The 25,741-nt window shown below is 34.5% G+C and overlaps 1 protein-coding gene across 2 annotated transcripts in view; it reads left to right on the forward strand.

The window, feature by feature from the left end:
• The window catches only part of LOC145255724 (uncharacterized), a 137,755-nt gene that overhangs the window by 22,827 nt on the left and 89,187 nt on the right, over positions 1 to 25,741 (forward strand). For both annotated transcript variants that reach the window (XM_080114325.1, XM_080114327.1), the window contains exons 5-7: positions 3,490 to 3,567; positions 9,856 to 9,910; positions 17,127 to 17,225. In XM_080114325.1, the coding sequence (XP_079970451.1) occupies positions 3,490 to 3,567; positions 9,856 to 9,910; positions 17,127 to 17,225 (232 nt within the window). The remainder of the gene's footprint in view (positions 1 to 3,489; positions 3,568 to 9,855; positions 9,911 to 17,126; positions 17,226 to 25,741) is intronic.

Below are 25,741 nucleotides of genomic sequence, written 5' to 3' on the forward strand. Positions count from 1 at the left end.
TCAACGATTTGACCTTTGAGAACTCTACCTAACTCCTCCGACATTTTGGGGTCCAAACACTTGAAATTTTAGATATAGGTTCCTTGGACACGGATCTAACTTAATAACTCGATTTAAGCCCAAAACAATAAATTTTCAGGGGTCATAATAGGGGTCAAAGTTTTAAAAAATTGACCGTTTTTTGTTTTTGTTTTGCTTCTTTTTTTTTTTTTTGCTCAGCATACAACTCCAAACACCTGGCAACGCCGGGCACCCATGCTATTATATATATATAAGATAGATAGATAGATAGATAGATAGATAGATAGATAGATAAAGGCCGAGTATAATAATAACTGTACTTGATTTTTATATCTAATCACCAGATTTTATTTTAAAAAATGGTAAGCTCTCTCTACCCGGTTAGTAAACTTCCCATGTCTCTATAAAACCACCATTCGCCTGTACAATAAGTATTGTTCCCACATTGATGCACAAACAATTCGCCTAAAAATTTCCAACCTTATAAAAATTTCCAACCTTATAAAAATTTCTAACCTTATAAAAATTTCTAACCTTATAAAAATTTCTAACCTTATAAAAATTTCCAACCTTATAAAAATTTCCAACCTTATAAAAATTTCTAACCTTATAAAAATTTCTAACCTTATAAAAATTTCTAACCTTATAAAAATTTCCCACACTGTCTGCCAAGCACCTGTCACATTGCTGCAGTGTTGCATCCTTGTGCATGATTTACAAGTACTTCTGCAGAATGTGCTTCAATGAAGTTACTATTGTAAGTATTGTATTCTCTCAACAAAAATACTTCTAACCTACACGACTGGCAGTAAAATCCCACCCCTTAACTGTAAATGCCCCCAGATGTCAAAAAATTTTCTACTCTGATAGTTTCCTCAAACTGTTTGCCTTTGGAATTTTCTTCCTGTTCCCTATTTCTCCGACAGTGTCAACATGCAAAAATGTAAATGTAGTGTAAACAAATATCTTGTTGCCCAACTCTTCACTCAGGTCGATCCCTATAAATCTGGTATATATTACAGTAGCCACTTACACTCCAGTGGAAATATGCCTCGTGTGTGGTGAACAAAAGAAAACAGAAAAATGCTATTTCAAACTTAAGCATGATAGACAAAAGAAAGTGTAAAAAACAACGATTGTATTTTCTACATCACTTTCTAGGAAAATTATAATTATAATTCTAGCAAAATTATAATCCTCTGGGCCGCATCTGTTGCTATCCTGGTTCACAGGACTATATTTGTGATATACCCTTGGCCGTGTTCATTGATTTTAGCTCACAGGACCATAGACGCAACCCAGCAGGGCTACACTCTTACCCGTCTGGTGGTGGATTCTTCAAGGGTGGCCAGACTCCCACTGGTCACTGGAAAATACTGTTTTAAGATTCTGGGCATGCAAAACGTGCATGACCCTAAGTCTATATGGCAACTTTTCAGCTGGTCTCTCATCATCAGATTCTACGGTTGGGTTCATTCTTCATGGTTGCTCTGGTGAAGGGCTTGTATGCTGCTCTTCTCAGCTGCGATTTGGCATCGGTGCTATAACAAACCGTGTTTCAAGTCAACAATTCAAAAATAACTCTTATGAACAAAAATAATTAAAAGATCTTCATACATGGAAAGCTAAGTTCTTTGTGTTTTCAACGACTTTCTGATGCAAGTTGCAAGGCAACTAGGTTAATTTAGATCTCCCAGCTAGGAACAAGAGCTTTTTGGGGCCAGGGCCCAGAGCAGTGCATTCTTTCCAACGACAGTCAGCCAAAGTCTCTTATTTTTAAAAACACAATCGTTTTTATTAAATCAGCTTTTTCCTCCTTTGTAATGTGAAGATTACTCTTTCCTTTCTCTATCGCATTATTTCATATTCTTTTTCTTTTCATGTGAATCTCTTCTTTCTCTTTCTAACCATATCTCTCTTTAATTCTCTTTTTCCCTTTTTTCTTTTTTTCTCTTCAACTCAAATTATTTTTCCCCCAAAGAAACTGTATTATCTTCCAAGGTTCAATTTCTATCACTTACTTGATGGTCTAGCACTTAAATATAACAGGTGGACTAAATGGCAATATTTCCTAGATACCAAAGTAGACTTTTTGTTGCCATGTCAACTTTACTGTTCTTTTCCGTTTATCATATCGGCAATAAAAACATATTCCAGACTTTGGAGAAAATATATGTTTCTTAAACCCCACATCAAAAACCCCACCCAACTCTTAGTCTGTAGCAAGGTGGACCAGTGTTACTCGGACATGCAACATCGTTACAAAATTACAAATTCATATTTATGTTTAGATGGAAGAAAAAAAGAAAAAGGATAACTGTTGAAAATTAAAATCTGGCCAGAGACAAGTTAGTTTGGAAATTATTGGTCACTACTATTACTAATATTCTTATGTGGTGCTGTCTGTTGAAAATCTTGAGACAGGAGACAGGAGTTAGTCATGTCTGTACGTATCTGACTTGATTCATGTCTGTACATATCTGACTTGATTCGTGTCTGTACGTATCTGACTTGATTTGTGTCTGTATGCGTCTTCCAGTGTGCATGTCAGTGATGTGCTAATCGCCTGTGTGTCAATGCATCAACCAAGCTACAAGTCTATATAATACTAGATATTGCGCGTACATGTAAGTAAAATAGATGTCCTATGTAACTGCTAGACTAACAAGTGTATGGTGACAAATACAAGATGAACGTTTAATTGATTGTAATATTGAATAATTTATCTTCTAGTAATATTGGAAGAAAATAGCCGTCTGCTGAAGAGTAAAGAGATTGTTAATGAATCTTCTGTTTTGACTCACGGCTTTTTGATGAAGTGGTAATTCTCGTCTGGAGAGTGTAATGAAATATTTCTTGATAGGTAGAGTTATTCCAGATAACGATGACAATGAATTGTCTTTGATTTAGGTTGATTGCTGATATCTGATTAGACGTGCTATGACTGACAAGGGTCTATTTAACAAGCTGTGCTTCTTCCCTTGGGTGTGTTTCAGTTCTCACTTATGTAGCAATCTTCTGTGAATGCTCGGCTCTCAGAGTGACTTTTTCTGATTAATTGAAATCGAATCTCAATAATCAATTAAAATTGAAATATTATACCAACCAAAATTGAGTGTTTTAAAGAAATTGCTTTTTTAGCTGCTTTTGTTGTTTTTGTTCACTTTGAAAAGGGTTCAATTAGAAGAAAAGTTAATGATTCGGAATGACATCCTGCTAATGATCATGCAATAAAAAAAACCATCCAATACATGCCAGCATGTAAAATAGATATTAAACCAAATATAAAGCTGATGGTCCATAATTTTAAAGATTTGTGACTGCCCCAAAAATGCTAAGAAATACTGTTATAGAAAGTATCCAACAACATTTTCATAATAAATATTTGAGAAAAATATCAAAAGTTTGTTCTTAATATGGGCATTATTATACGTTAATTTATATTTTTCTTCCGTTTCTTCATGGCAGTCCTCAGAGAAATCTTATACGAAAGCAACATGATACCCTGGTTATTAATCTTAACAAACTTTTGGAAGAGAAATCAAGGTAAGAGTTATTTTCTCATAAAAACTTGTCAACCAAGAATCCTAAAATATTTTTAAATTTAAAGATATTTTCTTTTTAAACTTATTGTTATTGTCTTCTTAAATCATATCTTTTTTTATATTCAAGTCGCAGATGAATATTGTTCTACTATGAATACACTAAGGACAGAAAAAGAAATATGAGAAAATGCCTCTCTGTGCAGAAGCTTCGTTTTCCAGTCCTCACATTGTCAGAGAAAATTGGATTAAAGAACTAATAATAGATGTTCTCTCAATGAAAAAGAACTCAACAAAGAATTGCCTCTTCATAAACATCTCTAATAAATAGTGCACTTTCACAGCCAAATTCAGTTCTCCAGCCTCAACATAAAACAATACCAATAATGCTCACTTACCTTGATCGACTCACAAACAGCTACTATCCTTTAACCTCACTCTACCACTTTTTGACAAACCAGTGCATCAGTCAACAAGACACACACTTATCTCCATCTATCTTCTATTTATATTAATAAAATAGCTGCAGAAATTCCCCTCATTCAGTCATGATAATAAAATACTACATTGCAACCTAAGAGATACACCATCACAATCGCAACATCTTTAGAGAAAGGAGTCCCTATTTTTCTCTATAAATATTTAGTCCTATCAGTGCTACCAGTCGTCAATGGGATGAATTCTACATGTTCCACAGATTCTGTGATTACACAAACTGTAACTGGCTCATACATACATAGACCTTACATAATTTTTTTAATTTCCCATTCATAAATAATAAAGGCTCCCTCACTAAAGTCTGTCCATTTTGATTGGCTGAGCTCTGAAAACTCTCATATTCTGTAATTCAGTTCTTCACTTTATATACAAATACTTACTAATATTAAAATTTGGCATCACTAAGAGACATATTATTTCACCTGACGTTAAATTCATTTAATGCAGTCATGTAAGATTGAAAAATACAAGAGAGAAAATCATTACATGAACATTAAATAACCCATTTACTTGCCTTTTTTTATGAAGCTTAAAACATGCTATCCACAATAAGAATCTCCTTGGTCGTTGTCAACGTCGTCGTCATCATTGTCAATGTCTGTCAAAACAACAACAAAATTACACAGCCCTTGCAATCGAGTTTTTTTACCATTAAATGCACTATGTGTAGGTTGGTGATGCTTCAAACCGATACATTTCATATATATTGAAGAGTTTAGCTCCGAAATATTTGTGTCTTTTTTATTAAGATTTCTCCTAAAAAAGCAAACAAAAAATACCAATTAAAGAAATATGGAAGTTTATTTGTAAATTATTTTATCGTTTCCATACGATTTGACAACATTAATAGGTTTTCCAGTATTATGATAATGAATATCACATGTGAAATTGTCACCAACAAATAGTTTTTATGTAATAATGTTATGCTTTCTGACGGCCAACCAAACTATGCATGCATTGTTCGGCTTATGGCAAGACTATTTGTCAGTGACAATTTTACATGTGTTATTTGTTTACAGATTACCCGAAAAACCGATAAATATCACCAAATTAAGGTGAATGTGAAAGACGGTGAAAAACAATTTAACTTTTTTTAACCTTGAACATTAGCTTTATTAATGCTATATAGAGAATTTGGCTATATTGAAGATGTTAACTCTGTACTATATTGAAGATGTTAACTCTGTACTAAATTGAAGAGGTTAACTACCAAATATTTGCATTTTTTATTATTGTGCTGAAAAAATAAATATGGAAGTTTATCGAACGAAACAAAATTAAATGAATACTGACGGTCAGTATGCAGTAGCTGAGAAGCGGGTTGGTTCCCACCAGTTTTGGCAAATAACAAACAGGGTCCTGAACAGAAACGTGTGCTCTATTCCAACCATCATCAATGGATCTGAGGTCATCTCGTCAGCATCAAACAAAGCCAAACTCTTTACAAAGAACTTTGCAGCTAATTCTACCATATGTGATCAAGGTTAGCAATTCCCCGTATTTCCTCCTGTATCTGAAAACACACTATGCGACATACAAATATCTGTATGTGATGTTACCAAGATAATCAAAAACCTTGATTCCAGTAAAGCAACTGGCCTTGCGACATTCCAATTATAGTGCTAAAAATGCTTCAGCCAGAACTAATTCCCATACTTACAAAGCTGTTTAAGCGCTGTCTTAAGGAGAATTGCTTCCCAACACACTGGAAAACCTCATCAGTATGAGAATTCAGGTGATTGGTCATCTACTTTTCAGTAAAGACCAATAAGTCTCCTGTGCATCATGAGTAAGTTGCTGGAATCTGTGTTAAATAGAGAAGTAGTCAACCACCTCAGCAAAAATAACCTTATTTATGACATGCAATATGGTTTCTGTTTTGCTAGATCTACAGCAGATATATCTCCTAGGATTAAGAAATCTTGATGGAGGTTTCCTTTCTAGGGCAATTGCTCTTGACATATCAAAGGCCTTCGATAAGGTATGCCATAAATGTCTACTCCACAAGATCCTCAGCTACAGTATAGCTGGAAATATCTACTCAATTATTAAATCATAGATAGATTCATAAGAGTAGTGATTGATGGGCAGAAATCATAAGCTCACAGTATTAATGCTGGAGTCTCTCAGGAGACACATCCTGGGCCCAACTCTCTTCCTGATTTACATCAATGATCTCCCAAATCACATTCTAAGATCATTCCTAGACATTTATGCTGATGACACTACCATTTATGGCAACACATCATCTGCCGTAAATGACCAAGTTCTCTCTGATTCTCTCTTCTTTGATTTTGAGCATGTAGTAGAATGGGGAAAGAGGTGGTTGATTACTTTTAATGCATCTAAAACGAAGTTGAAATGGGACACATACATCAAATCCGTTGTCAAGGTAGCTGGAAAAATGGTGAGGTCCTTCTATTGCTCCAGTAGATATGCAATTCTCTACCTATTTAAGAGCCAAGTACGTCCAAGGATGGAGTATTGTTACCACATTTGGAAAGGAGCTACTAGAAATATCTTATCCTGTCTTGACTGAGTTCAAAATAGACTTTGTAGCCTAGTGGGGGATGCCCTTTTCTCTTCCCTGCAATCTCTTTCCCACAGAAGAGACTTGCGAGCCTGTCTCTGCTTTATCATTATTCTCATGGCAAGTGCTCATCTGAGCTCCAATCTATGATCCCCTCGCCAAACTTTTATGAAAAACACTTGTCTAGCTGAAATCACTATCAATAATTTCCCCCACTCTTTATCTGTGCCTAAACCTACACGTAAATTCCATGAACAAAAACCTTAACATCATCATGAACAAAGCTTTTTTCTTAGAACTGCCTGTGGAACTCTCTTTCATTTGCCTGCTTTTCAGCTGACTACAATTTGGTCGTCTTCAAGTCCAATGTAAACAAATTCTTGATGAGCTGTTCCCCTGAAGTAATCCAATTTACCAAATTTCCACTACTAACGATCACTATATTGTCCCATTGACTACTGTGCACTGATTAACTCTTATCCTCGAAATGACCTCTGGGCTTTGAAAAGTGGTGACTTCTACATAAAAAAAAAAAATATAAAAATAAAAAATAAACTACCTTTTGCCAACAATTTTATTTTTGCAACATATTTCTTTTAATAAAATTCTGTAATATTTTTTTTTGGAACAAATCATTATAAAAACGATGCAATTATTTGGAAGCAAAACTCTTCAATATATAAATATATATGAAAAGCGTCAGTTTAAAACATCACCTATCTACACAAGCACATAAAAAATAACAATAAGAATGTGTAAAATGCATAAATGTTTATATATTTATGTACAAATTCTTTGTTTTTTCAATTTGGCTTTTTTATTTGTGAAAATCTGGCTATAGTATTTAATTTGGCTGTTTTTTTTGGCTTTTTTTCTGAAAGATTTGGCTTCAAATATTAAGTAGAGTCCGGCAACCTAATTAGGGTCAGTTATTGGACACATTTATCCTTTTAGAACATTTAAAACGCACATGATTTTCAAATTGTAAAATATTTTTTTAAAACAAGAGAATTGGTAGACCTGAGCAATGCTGCCCCTACCATTTACTTTTTTTATGGTTAACTTATTCATAAATTTTTCAAGCGATTATCAGCATTTACAGGCTTAAATTTGGAAGTATAACGTTCTACCACAGTGAACAGCCACATTTTAGCCATTCCCGTTGTTAATGTCGCCACTAGCATTTAGATTTTTCATTTTCAATTTTTAGCAAATTTTTACGGTGCTTATCATAGATTACACGCTTAGCTTTCACATTATCAACAGAAAAAGGGAAACATTTAATGGCTTAACAACTGATGTGGCAAAAAAAGTTCCATTTATTAGAACGTTATCATTACAAACTGATTCGTGACTATTACAGTCATTAAAATATTACCTTAAATTTCTTTTTTAATCTAAAAATTAAGCCTGTACTCGATGATAATTGCCAGAAAAAATTATGACAAAGTGAAAAGGACAAATTTAATCATTGTTCAGTGTTTTTTGGTTGTTTCTTTTCCTCATGACACAATGTTCTCTTTGGAATAAATGCATTGGGTTATAATTAACTTTAAGTTCATTCTTTTATTTTCATTATACATGACAGGTTGACAGTAACAATTGCTATCTTATAGGCCACATTACCCTACTTTTATTTGACATGTTAGGTGAAAGCACAAAATAATCACAGCACATAATAAAATCCCTATGTTAAGAATGGGTTTATAGATACTAATATTACTTTGGCACGGTGCATTCATTTTGGCCATGAGCGACAGGGCCCGCTATTTTACTGGGCCAGTAGTGGCTCCCACTAACAACTGTAGTTTAATTGTTGCTTTTTTTGGGGGGGGGGGTTACAGATAGGGTATAGCATAAAGGTCTACTCCACAAGACTTACACTGGGCAACGCCAGTACACGGGTCGTGCTAGTTGTATATATTTTTAATACAATCAATCATTTTCAACACAATTTTTTAATCATTTGCTTTGTCATTCATTCTATGCTCTCTCACAACCATATATTACACTATATAACAACTGGTGTCACCATGTAATAAGAAAATAAGCAAAAATAATCAAAACAGACAAATACCAAACAAAGATTATCATCGATGAACTCCAGTTATATCTACAGGAGATGTTATCAGTCATTACTATACACATAGCTGACATAGAAAGAGGAATATAATATTTTAATGTGACAACAATTCTTATGTGATACAAATAGGATACAAAATGTTTGAACCAGACAGTGATATCAATTACTTCATTACAAATTTCTATAAAAAATGAACAATCTATGTCAGATCAGGGTTTTAAAATTCATTAAGATCATAAAATAGCTCCTCAACGAAGGAATATTCGTGCACGTGGATGTGACCCGAGACATCTCTACCTTTTGAGCAATTAATGATATACCATAGAAACCAAATGACAAACTTCCGAAGCATTGGAACCTCAGAAGATAAGATGGTAAAAAATAACGATTTTGCTGTTTGATTTGAAAACATCTCCAAAAATGAATGTCCACATGAAAATTTTGGTTCTGATTAAAATAAAAACATGCCAACACTATCTTTTCACAAATGCTCATGATTGAAAACATCAAATTAGATTTAACATTTATCCTCATCTCATCAAGATAACACTTACTCAGCAAATTATATAGCAAGAAACATACAATGTTACCTCAACCAATACATCAAAACTGATACCACAATTGCATCCAAAGTCACAGCAATGTAGATGCATAAACCACACCAGCATCACCAAGCAGCAGTCAATGTAAAGCAGCAACTAACTTTGATAGCAAATAACCAAACCAATGCAAAGGAAAATGAACAACACCAACTCCAATCAGAAATCGAACCATGAACACAGAAACAATAGCCAAACGAATGGCTTTAGCATAATCAGAATTTACATTTAAAATGATTTCTTGTTCGATGAGAGAATTGTATATTTTGAAAATTTCTTTATTATTCCAAACAATATTATGCTTCCAATGAGCTTATAACCACCATTAGATAATCATTTTTTTTAGCAGTTATGGATTTTATTTCCATATTATCTAATCTGGGCACAATTCATTATTTTCAACCAAATGTGTTTATCGTCTTTCTTAGCACATTACTTCACATCCAACAAATCTAATATTGAACACATTTCTTACTAAATGTTAAATGTTTAATGATATTCTATCCATTAGAGAAACAATAGATTTTTTTTGTGAATCAAATCAATAAAACGTTGTTTCTTTTTCCTTTACTTTCTACGTAGAATACAAATTAATGTGAATGAAACGAAAGAGAATATCCGCCAACACAATCAACAGGTGCGTTAAAAGTTTTTTTACTTTTTTTACTATTTTTATTCAATCTTTTTTTCTTCATTTTTATGATTTTTCTCTTTCCATTATTTTCTATTTTTTCTTTTATTTCTCATTATTTCTCATCTTTCTTTTTTTTTAATATTGTTAATTTTTTCTTCTTTTTTTAAGATAAATACCCGGCCTGTCGTCACTAATAAAAAATCTATATGATTCTTATTAAGTACTAACCTTCAAATCGCACATATCGAAATTTGAGCCGAATCGGATTATTAGATTACAAATTACAAATATTTAAGTGAAACTACTGTTTCAAATTTTAAAAACAATGGGAAGAAAACTGAATTTCATGTGTTGCTTTGTAGGAAAACAATAACGGTTAAGATGTGCTATACTAGTTGTAGTGGAGTCGGGAAAGTTTAAAGTAGGAAAACACGACGACTGGTTATATCCAGAACAGGGTTAGTGATGCAGGAAGATTAGTAAGTCCGTGGGGAGTCGTCTATGTACGACATCCGGATAGCTCTCATTGAGCAGTCTATACTTGCTGCTTATATGGCTAATGGATAAGTCCATCTTAGTGATTATAAGGGTGTGTATGTCCCCACAACAATAATACAAATTATAATAATACGAAGAAAAATAATACAAATTACGATGATACAACACCCTCCTCCCACGCTTTTTTGTTCTGGGGGAAAAAAACGTTCATATTTCTTCCTTTTTGGATCGATGATAAAGGGTTCAGTAACCTTTCTCTTCCTTGTCGATCGGCACTGTTCTAAGTTTGCTTCGGGAGGCTCGATATAGAACATATCATATAACATATCGCCAGCTTCTTCCTCGACTTGAGGTGTGTCTTTGCCATCGTTACGACGACGTCTAATTTGATTTATGTGTCTCTTGTGAGTGGTGGTAGGGCCTAGAACGATGTAGGTTGTGTTTCCAATTATTTTGTCAATTGTTCCCTGTTCCCAAAACGATGTATTGTTTCCGTATTCTTTAAAGAAAACTTTTTCACCTGGGTTATACTTTTTTGTGGGAACGGTGGTAGTCCTACCTGAATTTGCTTGTTTTGGCAATAGTTTTTTGAATACTGGTCGTATTTTTCATGCAAACATGGTCTCTATAGGAGACGTTGCTTCAGGGGTATTCGGGTTTAGTGTGATCCTGTAAACCTGTAAGAACTATTGTAAGGCCTTATCTGAAAGTGTTCCTGAATCTTTCTTCAATGCTCTTTCCAAAGTGTCTGTGAAACGTTCTGCCTGTCCATTTGATTTTGGATGATACGGAGGTATATTAATGTGTTTTATTTGAAAACTGTCGCAGAATTCCTTAAAATCAGTTGATGTGAACTGTGTCCCATTGTCGCTAACTAAGCAATCGACAATGCCAAATTGGGCAAAAATTTCATGGAGGAAAGAGATAGTGACCCCTGTGGTGGGTCTCTTGCACCTGAGTACTTCTGGCCATTTTGGATAGCTATCTACTACAATCACTGGTCCTGCGAAATCCACATGTATTCTCGACCAAGGTTGGTCTGTCTTTGCCCATGGTTTGTAAGTGATTGGTGGTGCTTTAGCTGCTAAAGAACAATCCTTGCAAGAATCCAAATTTGAGATGTCTAAATCCATATGCGGCTAGTATACATAACTCTGCATAAGGCTTTTCATCCTATTCTTCCATGGATGTCCTGCGTGAAAATCTCTTAATATTCGTTTTTGTTAAGTCTTGGGTATAACCACCCTTTCACTATATACTAGTACCTTGTCACACAAGGAGAAAATGTCCGCTATCTGTCAATTTTTTCCATGATTTTCTGTTTTGTGGATCAAATGAATTTGTCTTCTTGGGCTTCGCATTTTATTTCCTGTAGGGTAACTGGTAGTTCTTTAATCACGTTAAACATCAGATTTTTGATCTCGTCGTCGTTTTTTAAAGAAGTGATCACAGTGTCTTCTAGTGGTTTGCTTTGACTTGGAATTACCCTTGACAATCCGTCAGTATGACCAATTTTTTGTGAGGGTAGGTATTCTAACTTAAAGTTATAGTTAAGTAAGATCGTACCCCATCTCAGCATTCTGTTTGCTGTATACACAGGTAGTCCTTTCTTCGATCTGAAGACAGTTAGGAACGGTTTATGGTCAGTTTGCAAATTAAAAAATCTTCCATGCAAATAACGATGCTACTTTGTTACTGCGAATATTATTGCGAGGGATTCCTTCTGGATCTGCGAGTAATGTTTTTCCGAAGGTAATAACGTGCATGACGCATGTGCCACTGGTTTCTTGCTTCCATCTGGCATTCTGTGTAGTATGCAAGCGTCTATGCTATGAGAGCTTGCGTCGCTAGCAACTATGATATCTAATTCTGGATTGTAATGTATAAGAGATAGGTCGGACGTCAGTGCAGTTTTTATTTTGTTGAATACCTTCTGGCATTCAGATGTCCATTCCCAAGTACTGTCTTTCTTCAAAAGTTTGTTAAGTGGGGCCCAAAGATTATGCATGTTGGGAATAAATGACTGGTAAGATGCCGGTCTTGACTAGTCTGTCAAGTTCCTCATTAACTATCTCTAGCGAAGCGAATGGTACGTTCCTTTTTTTTTTTCCTAAAAACTGGCTCTGCATTTCAGTTTCAGTTCAAATTTGGCTGTTGCTTTCCTACATTTACCCAAGCCCGCTGAAAAAATTTCAGGGAAAAGCTTTTTTAGATCCACTTTAAAGTTCCTGTTTTTCTGTAGAAAACGATACTACTTAGTCAGCCTATTTAACGTCCTTGTTTAAAATTCTAACTAAGGCGTATTTTCGACTGTTATTTTCGTCTTTCTTATTCATTCTCGTCTGTTGAACACGAATTTTACTTTTCTTCTTACATTTGCAGTGTGAGCTTTTGTGTCCTAGTTTTTGCAATTAAAACATTCTTTGGTACGAAAAAGGCAATCCTTTGACCAATGTAAGTTTCCTCAGTGAAAACGAGGGTGAAGGCTTTTGGGTACCTTGTCTTTCGTGCTTAAGTGGAAGATAGCGTCTAGTTTCCGTTTTGGTTTTTGGAGAGTACCCCTTAGTTCTTCTCTGTATGTTCTTTATGTGTGCAATACCAGCTTCTTCGATATTCTTTGAGTCCTTCTTGATGCTAATGATTATTTTGCAATCTTCCACCAGCTTTGGTACAGTTAAGCCTGGTTTACTTTCCAGTTTTGACAAAACTCTTCGACAGATCTCAGAGTCTCTTGTCGAAATTAACCTCTGGACGAATATTAGGCATTTGAAATTATCAGCACTCAATTCTGACAATTTAAAATCGTCACAGCGTTTGTTAACAATCGAGGCGAAAGTCAAGTAATCCACATCGTCTTTTTTCGTAAGGTTCAAGCATGTCCACCGTCTATGGAACAGCGATGATTTCGAACTAAATAGTTCAGTTAGTCGTTTAATGGTTTCCGTAAACATCAGATCGCTAGTCTTTTGTGGCAAGATATAGTCGACAAATTTGTCGTGTTCCGTAGCCCCTAGTTTGCTGAGTAACAAACGGATCTTTTTTTTTTGGTCTGCCCAACTTCCACACTCGATATTGTACAGACCTTCATGCCGTCTGAAATACGTTTCAAATGTTTGATTTTCTTCAGGACAGTAGGTGAAATTATTTATTGTACTTAGTACCGCACTCTGAGAAAACGCTGTATCGCTCTCTGTAGCTTGATTCTTATTCATTAAAACCTGGAGTAGAGCTTCAGTTCTCTCTTTCTGCTGTTTGCAATGCAAAAGTCTGTCATCAGCTCTCTTTTACATTTGGATCTTTCTTTCTTCTGCCTGCTGTAGTCTATCGTCAGCTCTTCTTTGCTGTTCCATTTGAAATTCAATTAGATGGGTTATCGTCTCTGTCACATCTTCCATTGTGTCTCTTTATTTTATTTTCTCGAAGAGAAACTTTTTTTTATTCTTTTAAGGGTATTTGTAACTTAACCGGAAGTCACAACAAGGGAAAACTTTTATAATTTATGGACTAGTATACTCTTCAGTAGAAGTGCAAAAATTATCGATTAATTTTGCATACACTTATTTTCTCATTGACACGTGTTCCTTTTGTCTCTGATATGCCAATAGTTCAGAAATGGGGACAGATTTTTGTTTTACCGTAGAGAAAAAGATAGTACAATATACTGCATACACCATGCAATATAAAACATGAAATATACAATACAATATAAAATATACAATATTACACATGCAATATGAAATATACGATACAACACATGCAATGTAAAATATACAATACAATATAAAATATACAATATTACACATGCAATATAAAATATACAATATTACACATACAATATAAAATATACAATATTACACATGCAATATAAAATATACAATATTACACATACAATATAAAATATGCAATATTACACATACAATATAAAATATACAATATTACACATGCAATATAAAATATACAATATTACACATACAATATAAAATATACGATATGACACATACAATACAAAATATACAATATTACACATACAATATAAAATATACAATATTACACATGCAATATAAAATATACAATATTACACATACAATATAAAATATACAATATTACACATGCAATATAAAATATACAATATTACACATAAAATATAAAATATACGATATGACACATACAATACAAAATATACAATATTACACATACAATATAAAATATACGATATGACACATACAATACAAAATATACAATATTACACATACAATATAAAATATACGATATTACACATACAATGTAAAATATACAATATTACACATACAATATAAAATATACAATATTACACATGCAATATAAAATATACAATATTACACATACAATGTAAAATATACAATATTACACATACAATATAAAATATACAATATTACACATACAATATAAAATATACGATATTACACATACAATATAAAATATACAATATAACACATGCAATGTAAAATATACAATATTACACATACAATATAAAATATACAATATTACACATACAATATAAAATATACAATATTACACATACAATATAAAATATACGATATTACACATACAATATAAAATATACAATATTACACATACAATATAAAATATACAATATTACACATACAATATAAAATATACAATATTACACATACAATATAAAATATACAATATAACACATGCAATATAAAATATACGATATAACACATGCAATGTAAAATATACAACACAATATAAAATATACAATATAACACATACAATATAAAATATACAATATTACACATACAATATAAAATATACAATATAACACATACAATGTAAAATATACAAGTGCACAAGTTCAGCAAAGTTACGGTTTTTAAAAAAAATTGTTCCGGGTTCCAGTTTTCAATAATAAATATCCTTATGCGAGCAGTATTTTCCTCACTCCGCTGGTGAGCAAAAGTTTAACCAACCGAAAAGAGTCTTTATTTTAAAGTGCTTTAAAAAATTGACAGGTGAAAAAAAAACAATAGAAGGTATCATTTCCTTTCAGTGTGCGTGCATGCCATTGCAAAAAAGGGGTTGGACAAAAAAAAAGAGAAAAACTTATTTTTTTAAGTTATCAAAACAAAAAATGGCTTCCCAGCCCGTAAAAAGAATATGCCTTTTTCCTCTCTCGGTATAGTTCAAACAAATAACTAGTCGGTCACAATAACCACTTTGTCATAAAACAAGAATTCATTTCCCAAAATTTCTGTAACAGAAAAAAATAATCTTTAACATAAAGCCCATATGTAATTTGCATAAACAATTGCGTCGACCCGTTCTACGGCAAATTAAATCAAGATTGCTTTTTTTTCTTCTTTCTTTTTTAGCAAGCATGAAAAAAAGTTCTACTTACAATTTCTTTGAATAGATAAATTTAAGTGTTTTCTTTTTTATGTTGCAATTTTTCGTCATTGAACTTTTGAGATTTTGTGTTGTAACTTAGAGAGTTTGCAATTGACCGTTTCTTCAGCTGGAGAGTTGAAGTTTTTGTGCGTGAGTTCTTTTTTAAAAAAAAAAATTTTTTTTTACATCCTTGTCGCCATTGTAGTGGAGTCGAGAAAGGTGAAAGTAGGAAAACACAACGACTGGTGAGAATACGAAGAACATTTAAATCCAGAACAGGGTTAGTGATACAGGAAGATTAGTAAGTCCGTGGAGAGTTGTCTCTGTACGACATCCGAATAGCTCTCATTAAGCGGTCTATACTTGCTGCTTATATGGCTAATGGATAAGTCCATCTTAGTGATTATAAGGGTGTGTATGTCCTCACAACACTGATTTTAAACATACAGACAGAAATGATGCTGAAATTTCAAGTTAACTAAATTCAGGAGTTGTTGCGGAAAATGTCAAAATCTCGTTTTGGCTGAGTGTTAATCGGGGTTGCATAAGATGATAAAGGAGTTGAATATCTCAGAAGGCAGTGTGTACTCACCGTTTTGCATGAACATATCAATGAGAAAGCTCTATTCCAAATGAGTACTGCGTTTGCTTACAGCAGATTAAAAACAACAAAGTCTCAATAATTTTGAGTGTTGTTTGCAATTGTTTCAATGCAACAAACAGAAATTTTTGCATTAATATGTGGTAAAACAATGGATACATGTTTCATCTTTTTTTCAAAAAAATGAAACTCTGGAATCAAATAGACAGTCCGCTGATTGGACAGCAGCAGATTAAAGCCGTTCAAACTAACCAAACATGCAAAAAATCAAGTGTACTCTGTCACAAGTTAATCTCAATGATCATAAAACTACATGAATTACACTTCGAATTTCTTCTGCACTCACCCTATTCTCCAGCATTTTTACTAGCTTTTTGTAGATCTCAAAATGATGCTCCAGAGAAGGAGATTTGGCTCCAATAGAAAAGTGATACTGAAAACAAGGGCATATTTTGATGCCAAAGGCAAATCGTTCTACAAAAAAAGCATTAAATTATTAATTATTAGAGAAGTGTTGGAATCAAGGTATCACAATAGAAATTACTTTGTCTTTCTTTTTTCTTTTATTATTATTATTATGATTATTATTATTATTATTATTATTATTATTATTATTATTATTTAACTTCTGTTATAGTTATTATTAATAGTAGCAGCAGCATTATCCCAGGATGCTTTTTCGAGACGTTTTCTACTCTTGAAATATTTTTGTATCTTTTTTGTCTGCAGATTGTTGAAACAGAAATGACAATCGAAAAGATAAAAGCAGCATTCAATGTTGAATGTGACAAAGCAAACAGAAAAATTCAAGCTTATAAATCTGACATTGTATGTATTTATTATTTTTTGATACTTTTCTTGCCATTTTCTTTTATAGCATTTTCTGAACAATTATTAGGTATGTTTAATTTTGAATTGAAAGCAATTTTTAATGTTAGAAGAGTTAACGATCAACAGCCAATTTGTATACGTCTTGGGACACAGAATAGTGTTTTCAATTGGTAGCTAGTCGGTATAAGTCTTCGGACAAACAATAAAGTTTTCGGTGGATAGTCCAGAGGCACAGAATAAAGTTTTCTGTGGGTAGCTGATCTTTAGAATACCTGAGATCAAGAATAGAATTTTCAGTGAGTAGCCAATCCGTATTAGGGCTGTGATTAAGAATAGAGTTTTCGGTGGGTAACCAATCCATATAAGTTACGAGACAAAGAATAGCGTTTTGGTAGAGTTTCTGATGAGTGTATCTGATCTGTATAAGTTTTGAGATTTGGTGTGTAGCTAATCTGTATGTCTTAATATGAAAAAAAAAAACAGTTTTCTAACCTGTATATTATGAGATGGAAAATATAGTTTCGGTTGAGTAGCCAATCTGTATAACTCACGAGACAAATAATAGAGTTTTCGGCTTTGCTTCAATACTTGTACAGATTAGCTAACCACTGAAAACACTATTATTCATCTCAAGACTTACACATATTAGCTACCCACTAGAAACCGTATTCTTTGTCTCATGATATATATATATAATATATATCAATAAGCAAACAAGAAGTGGAAGCTTTAAGGGAAATATCAACGCAATCCACCAGTAGAATTGGCAAATATGTAGTTTGTCCGACTATACCACATCCTATCATTTCAGTTTCTTTGTATGAATGCCTAAATATTAATACCAGATTAACTGAACCTGCGAAACATAACTGAGATGTCATTCAGAAACTAATAGATGATATGGCTAAAGAAATGCAAACATTAAATCTCATTGTAAAGGATTGGACATAAAGTATGCCCCAAACAGAGGTCTCCAGACTTTATTGTGATAAACCCTAGGAGTAAAACAATACTTAGATCCCTGCAGAGTTAAGTTTTTTTTGGGGGGGGGGTTGATGTGTCTACCCTACGGATAATAATGAACTCTTTCACTTACTGTAAAACTTCAAAACAAATATATTTCTCTGCATTAACACACAGTTATGTGTTAAGTCTTGTACTGAGGAATACCCACGCTCTTTATTTGTAGTATTTGTTTTTCTGTTAAATATATTTTGTTTCTACTAATTACCAAGTTATGTCCTTCTTACGAGCTCACAACAATTTATTAGTACAATTTCTGACCATCAAAAATCTAGTGAAACTGCAATAAAGTGTAAACATAACCCACATCATTGTTATAAAGCTCTACCTTAAAGGATATCGAGCTCTTTGTGTATGTAAGATGTACTGCCTTGATTCGGTTCTACTCCGATTTTAAGAAGTTAATTTTCATATCACTCTCTCTCTCTCTCACACACACACCATTCTAGAAGTTTGGACGAATTTTCTGCCTCAGAATTTCTTGACAAACAAAAGTGTATCTCATGTTTATGTTTTGATTCAGAAAAAAAATGAGAAAAAAACGCACAAATGTTACTTAATGTTATTTTACATCAAGTGAAAAACTTTCTAAACAATATTTATCCACTCAATTAACAATCAGATGATCATACCTCCGTGTTCTTTAAACTAACCTGGATACATAGCATTAGTTATATATATTTCGTCTACTGTTCTCCATCAACTGAAGACTGTACCCTGCTCGACTGAGTTTCTGATAGTATAGATTCAGCACTCTTTTTTTTTACATGGTAGTCACCACTTATCAGGGCTCGGAAGTCACTCGGGGATAAGGATTATTGCATGTACAGTAATTAATGGGATAATATAGTAATCGTTAGTAATGAAGATTTGATAACGATAAGATAATTCCTGATAAACCGCCCTCTTAAGCTTACTTAAGGGGGCGGTTTATCAGGAATTTATTTATGTTGGACTTGAAGACATCCAAGTTGTAGTCATGTGGGAAACAGGCAAATGGAAGAGAGTTCCACAGGCGTGCAGTTCTGAGAAAGAAGCTTTGTTCATGGAATCTACATCTTGATTTAGGCACAGATGGGGAAATTTATTTACAGTGGTTTCAGCTAGACGGGTGTTTTTTGTGAAAGATTGGAGCTCAGACGAGCACTTACCATGAAAATAATGATAAAGCAGAGACAAACTCGCAACATCTCTTCTGTGAGAAAGAGGTTGCAGAGAAGAGAAAAGAACATCTCTTATGAGGCTATGAAGTCTATTTTGAACTCTATCAAGGCAGGATAAGCCCTTTCTAGCTCTTGCCCAGATGTGGCAGCAGTATTCCATCCTTGGACGTATTTGGCTCTTATATAGATAGAGAATTGCATCAGCAGTGAGATATCTTCTGGAGCGGTAGAAGGATCCCACCATTTTCCCAGCGACCTTGGCCACAGACTTGACGTATGTGTTCCATTTAAGATCAGGAGTAAAGGTCAAACCCAGAAGCTTATCAAAACATGAAGCCTCCCCTAGACGAGAGCCATCTATTTCAAGTGATGCCAGATGAGGATCAGCGAATTGATGATCTAAAGATAGGAACTTGGTTTTAGATGCATTAAAAGTAACCAGCCACCTCTTCCCCCACTGTACCATGCACTTAAGATCAGAGGAGAGAGAATCAGAGAGAACTTTGTCATTTACAGCCTTTGATGTGATGTGTTGCCATAGATGGTCGTGTCATCAGCATAGATGTCAACAAATGATTTAAGTATGTGTTTTGGGAGATCATTGATGTAGATCAGGAAGAGATTTGGGCCCAGGATGGACCCCTGAGGGACCCCAGCAATAATACTGTGGGCCTATGATTTCTGCCCATCAACCATTACTCTTCTGAGCCTATCAGGGAGAAATAATTTCCAGTTATACCGTAGCTGGAAATCTTTTGAAATAAGCCTTTATGCCATACCTTATCGAAGGCCTTTGATATGTCAAGGGCAATTACCCTAGAGAGGAAGCCTTTGTCAAGAGATTCACTAATCCTATGAGATATAACAGTTAGCACATCTGCTGTAGATCTAGCAGAACGGAAACCATATTGCATGTCACTAAGAAGGTTATTTCTGCTGAGGTGGTTGACTATTTCTCTATTTAATATGGATTCCAGCAACTTACTCATGACACACAGGAGACTTAGTAGTCTGTACTGAGAGGAAGATGACTTTTCACCTGAATTCTTAAATACAGGGGATATTGATGAGGTTTTCCAGGGTGTTGGGAAGCACTTCTCCTTAAGGCAACGCTTAAACAGTTTTGTAAGTATGGGGGCAAGTTCTGGTTGAAGCTTTTTCAACACTATAATTGGAATGCTGTAAAGGCCAGTTGCTTTACTGGAATCAAGGTTCTTGATTAGCTTGGCAACTTTACGCACAGATATTTGTATGTTGCATAGCGTGTTGTCCATTATAGGGGAAATACAGGGAGTTGATGGCTTTCGTCGCATAGGGTAGAATTAGCTGCAAAGTTCTTGGCAAATAGTTTGGCTTTGTCGAATGCTGACGAGATGACCTCAGGTCCATTGATGATAGTTGGGATAGAAGGCACGCTTCTGTTCAGGATCCTGTTTGGGAACCAAGCCGCTGCTCAGCTACTTTGGATTTAATGGAATGAGCATATAGCTCTCTTGCATTTTTTATTACTCTTTTACAGTGATTGCTGGCAGTCCTGAAGGCAGTTTTAGTCTCAGTGCATCTATTATGCTGGTAGCTATGTAAAAAGTGATTTCTATGTGCGATGGCAGCAGCACCTTTGGGGAGATCTATGGCTGACTGTAAGGTTTTTGTTGGAATTTTTTGGATGGTATAAATCGATCTATGTCTACTGTTAACCATTCGGTCATGTCTGATACTATAGAGGACACATCCTTTTTAAACATGGAATGCAGAGGTAGATCAGATATAAATGTACGGAAGCTATCCCAGTCAGCCATAGAGTATCGCTATACAGTATGGTTGAGAGGTACGTCTGAAGACTTATTACATTTCATTTTTATCTTAACTGATACAACAGAGTGATCAGACGATCCCAGGGGGGATAGAACGGAGCATGAACATAGCTCAGGGGAAGTTGTGAGAAAAAGGTTTAGAAGGCTTCCATACTGACCAGTAGTATCGGGCACACGGGTGGTTCATGAACAATCTGGGTCAAACATATCACCAGCTGATTTAATGTTTACCAGAAAGGTGAAATCGGCGTTTGATAAACTATTGCCAAGACAGGCAATTGTCCGAAACACTACACACATGATAAGAAAGAAATATAACTCGAGAGATCGAGTATATTTCAAGTGCTACAGGAATAACACTTCTTACTGGGAATGTGGAGTAGTGGATAAACGCATTGGTGATTGTACATACATGATTAAAGGTCCACAAAATATATATAAAAGGCACCTGGACCAAATAAAAAAACGCCACATTCAAGATGGTGATTATACAACAGCAGTCGAAGAGGAGGAAACCATGGACATCATATACGAATCCTTTAATTTGGAACCGCCTCAATATACACCTGAACCCCGAAGATCAGGTAGAAAAAGAAAGTTTAATGAACCATTAATGTTAAATCCCAAGAGAAAAAGATATTGAAATCTGTGTAACTTCAAATCTTGGGAGGAGGGTGTTGTGGTGGCACCCACTCATTTACATATGTAGATAATATTACACATAAATAGCAAGACTCGGTTTTTTTTTTACATAGGCATCACCACATTATCAAGGCCAAGAGGCCACTCAAGGATAAGGGTTACAGAGTGTACAGTAGAAATTGGACAATATAGTAATCATTAGTAATGAAAATTTGGTAAATTTGATAACTTATATGGAACGGCTCATCAAGAACTTATTTACGTTAGACTTGAAGACAACCATATTGTAGTCAGCTGGAAAGCAGGAAAACAGAAGACAATTCCACAGGCGTGCAGTTCTAAGAAAGAAGCTTTGTTCATGGAATCTACGTTTAGGTTTAGGTACAGATAAAGAGTGGGGGGGAATTATTGATAGTGTTTACAGCTAAACAAGTGTTTCTTGTGAAAGTTTGGCGAGGGGGGACCATAGATTGAAGCTCAGTCGAACACTTTCCATGAAAATAACGATACATCAGAGACAAACTCGCAACATCTCTTCTGTGAGATAGAGGTTGCAAGGAAGAGAAAAGGATATCTCCTACGAGGCTACGAAGTCTATTTTGAACTCTGTCAAGGCAGGACAAGTCCTGTCTAGCAGCTCCTGCCCAGATGTGGCAACAGTATTCCATCCTTGGACGTACCTGGTTCTTATATAGATAGAGAATAGCATCAGCAGTGAGTATCTACCGGATCGATAGAAAGATCCAACCATTTTTCCAGCGGCCTTGGCAACAGATTTGGTGTACGTGTTCCATTTAAGATCAGGAGTAATGGCCAAGCCCAGAAGCTTGTCAAAACTTGAGGCCTCCTGAAGACGAGAGCCATTCATTTCACTGTAAAAGTGAATTCGGTTAGTCTGAGTGTGTGTTAACCAGAAGCCACCGAAGGCCGAGCCGAGAGCAGATATGTTCTCCAGCCAAGACTCTCTTACTTAACAACCATTATGTAAATATCCTGTAAATATACTTTTCCTAATACACTTCTTATTGATCTACCTTTGTTTGTTGGGTCTTCATTTGTATTGCCTTATACATTATTTGGTTCAACCTGCAAACATAACAGTTGGCGACGAGGATAAACGTCAAATATAACAGTTTGACGAAGAAATGGAAAGAACTCACTAAAAAAAAAGAGTACAATGCAACGGTTGACCTTTCTAAGGAATACAAGTTTTGACAAACGAAATAGTCATAAAAACAGATTTCACGCTAAAGAGAAGTTCGACTCAAGTCGGGGGGAAAAAAAGTAACATCGATTAATAGTATTGTATTTACTAAAATACTAGTCGGTGAAAAAAAGACAAACCAAAACTGCTAATTATAGTCTCAAAGAAAAAAAAAAAAAAAACTCGAATGTGGCAAAAGCGACAATTTATGCCGTTACCCTTGGAATCCATCTTGAAAAAAAAACAACAAACTGTAAAAGTGAATTTTTGTTTTGTTGTAAAATGACAAACAGATTCGTATTACGAAATTACGAAGAGCAAACGTACAAGAAAGTAACATACAAAAAAAAAGTTCACCAGTAGATTCCCTAATTGCTGTTCTCCGTTTTTTTTGTTTTTTTTTCTCTCTTCGGTATTAAAAAATGCCACAGTTAAACTAAAATCAAGGAAAGAATTTTTTTTTAAACTGAAGTTGTCACTGGATAACGGATATAAGACAATAAAACGTCACGTAAGAAAAAAAACAAAACAAAAGAAAGAATTGAATGTAGTCCTCGAGTTGAAAAATCTTCTTTTTTTTTGTGGAAAGAGTTGTACTTAAGTTCTGCTGTTACTTATTAGGAAGTGCCTAAAATGTAAAAGTCAATCCTATATGGTGGTTTCAGTAAAAGCCTCAGTTTTTTTATTTTGGGGTTGGATGAGCTTTACTCGCTAGCGAAGTGAGAAAATATTATTCGAGCAGCGATATTATTATTTATTGAAAACAGGAACTCTGAATAATTTTTGTTGTAACACACGCCAGTTTATATTTTAGAATACACTAAAAAAAAATGAAAGATTTATCTAGAATGTTAATGCAATTTTTGTATATAGCATTCACTTTCACAAATTGTCAATTTCTTGACCTGCCAGATCACGAGAATCAGCAGTCCTCCCATCTTGAACAGTTTGTAAATGAGGCAACTGTAAAAGCAGGGATTGAATAGGCAAAATTTATAGAAATTAAAAATCATTGTTTGAGTGAAATAGCCAAGAGAAGATGTACTGAAATGACTAGAAAATGCATTGAGTCACAGAAATTAGGAACTCGCGACTTCTGGAAAAGTTATAACAGTGTAATAAATAATGGGCAATTAATAATTCCCCCACTATTTAACTACCATGATGTCACCTGTATAGTAACCAAAAAAACTGAACTGCTTGCCTGAGGATTCGTCTTTAACTCCATTTCAAGCACCACAAATCACTTCCTACCAAACTTCTCTTTATGAATCTGAAAATCTCCAAGGTGTGTGGGACTGATAGTATCTCTACTATAAAAATATAAAATAAAGAAATGCTCTACTGAGCTAGACTCTGTTCTCTCCAAACTCTACAGCAAATGCTTTACCAAATCCTGCTTTTCTGCCAGCTGGAAAATTGCTTCTGTCATACCAGTATGTAAGAATTCTGGTGACTGAACTGATCTAATCAATTATTGCCTGATTAGTCTTCACCCTCTTTCTGAATCATTAATCAAATAGGCATTAGTTCAATACTTCATAAGCATTAAACTTCTTTCTAGCCGACAGTGTAGATTTAGGTAAGCCCATTCTACTACGGATATCCTAACAATCATCTTTGAATGCATATACCATGCACTGGGTAAGGAAGATGAAGCTGGGGTGGTAGCCTTTGAAATATGCAAAGTATATGACAAGGTCTGGTGTGAAGATCTTCTTGTGGAAATTAAATTGTACAGTATTACTGGATGAATATAATCATATCATCAGACAGAAGAAAAATTCAAGTTACCATTGATGTGATGATCGTACATCCAAACAATATGACATTAATGCAGGTGTTCATCAGGCTTCAATTCTTGAACCTTTATTATTCCTGATAGTCATAAACGACCTCGCTGATAAAATTGTATTCAAGATGAGTATATTTGCTGATAACACCATGCTCTATACCCATCATGTGGGAAAACGAATGTGCACATGCCTAAGGCTGAAACCTTAGAAAATGATCTCTAGTCTTGTGAAATGCGAATGTAAATGGATGATAACATTTAAAGCTACTAAGACAAAGTTCCTCTCTTTCGTCAATTCCAAAGAGTCTTTTCAGGCACCAATCACCAGGGATAATATCACTGTAATTGAGAGCTCATCACATCATCCAAACCCCTTTTGTGTAACATTCATAGGCAACATGAATTAGAACAAACACACACGAGAGATTTATAAAGCTGCTGCAAAAATGTGGGTTTCTTCACACCTGACTTTTCCTATTTCTTTACAATGCCACCATTTTACCATGGATGGAGTATTGTTGCTATACATTGGCTAGTGTCAAACCACTCTTCTGTCTCTCACTCTTAAACAGAGTCCCCAAAAGAGTCTCACATTATCAGCTAATCTCCAATCTATGTCCCATCACCACAGTAAATGCCCTCGACTAACCCGTGTTTGTGGGAAAGCAATGTAAAACAATGGAAATAGATGAGAACTCAGATGTAGAGAAAATATATTTGAATGACAAAGTTCTTGAGGTTTTTCAGAAGTTTTGTTACTATTGTAGGGACTTACCCATGCGCAAGATATGGACTCTTCTGAACTTTATAAAAAAATAGAGTAAGAGATACCAACTCTTGTGTCATCATCTTGTTGTTAATTCTTACGACTA

Source organism: Euprymna scolopes, chromosome 31 (assembly GCF_053919585.1).
Source record: "Euprymna scolopes isolate OS-2025 chromosome 31, ASM5391958v1, whole genome shotgun sequence".
NCBI lineage: Eukaryota > Metazoa > Mollusca > Cephalopoda > Sepiida > Sepiolidae > Euprymna > Euprymna scolopes.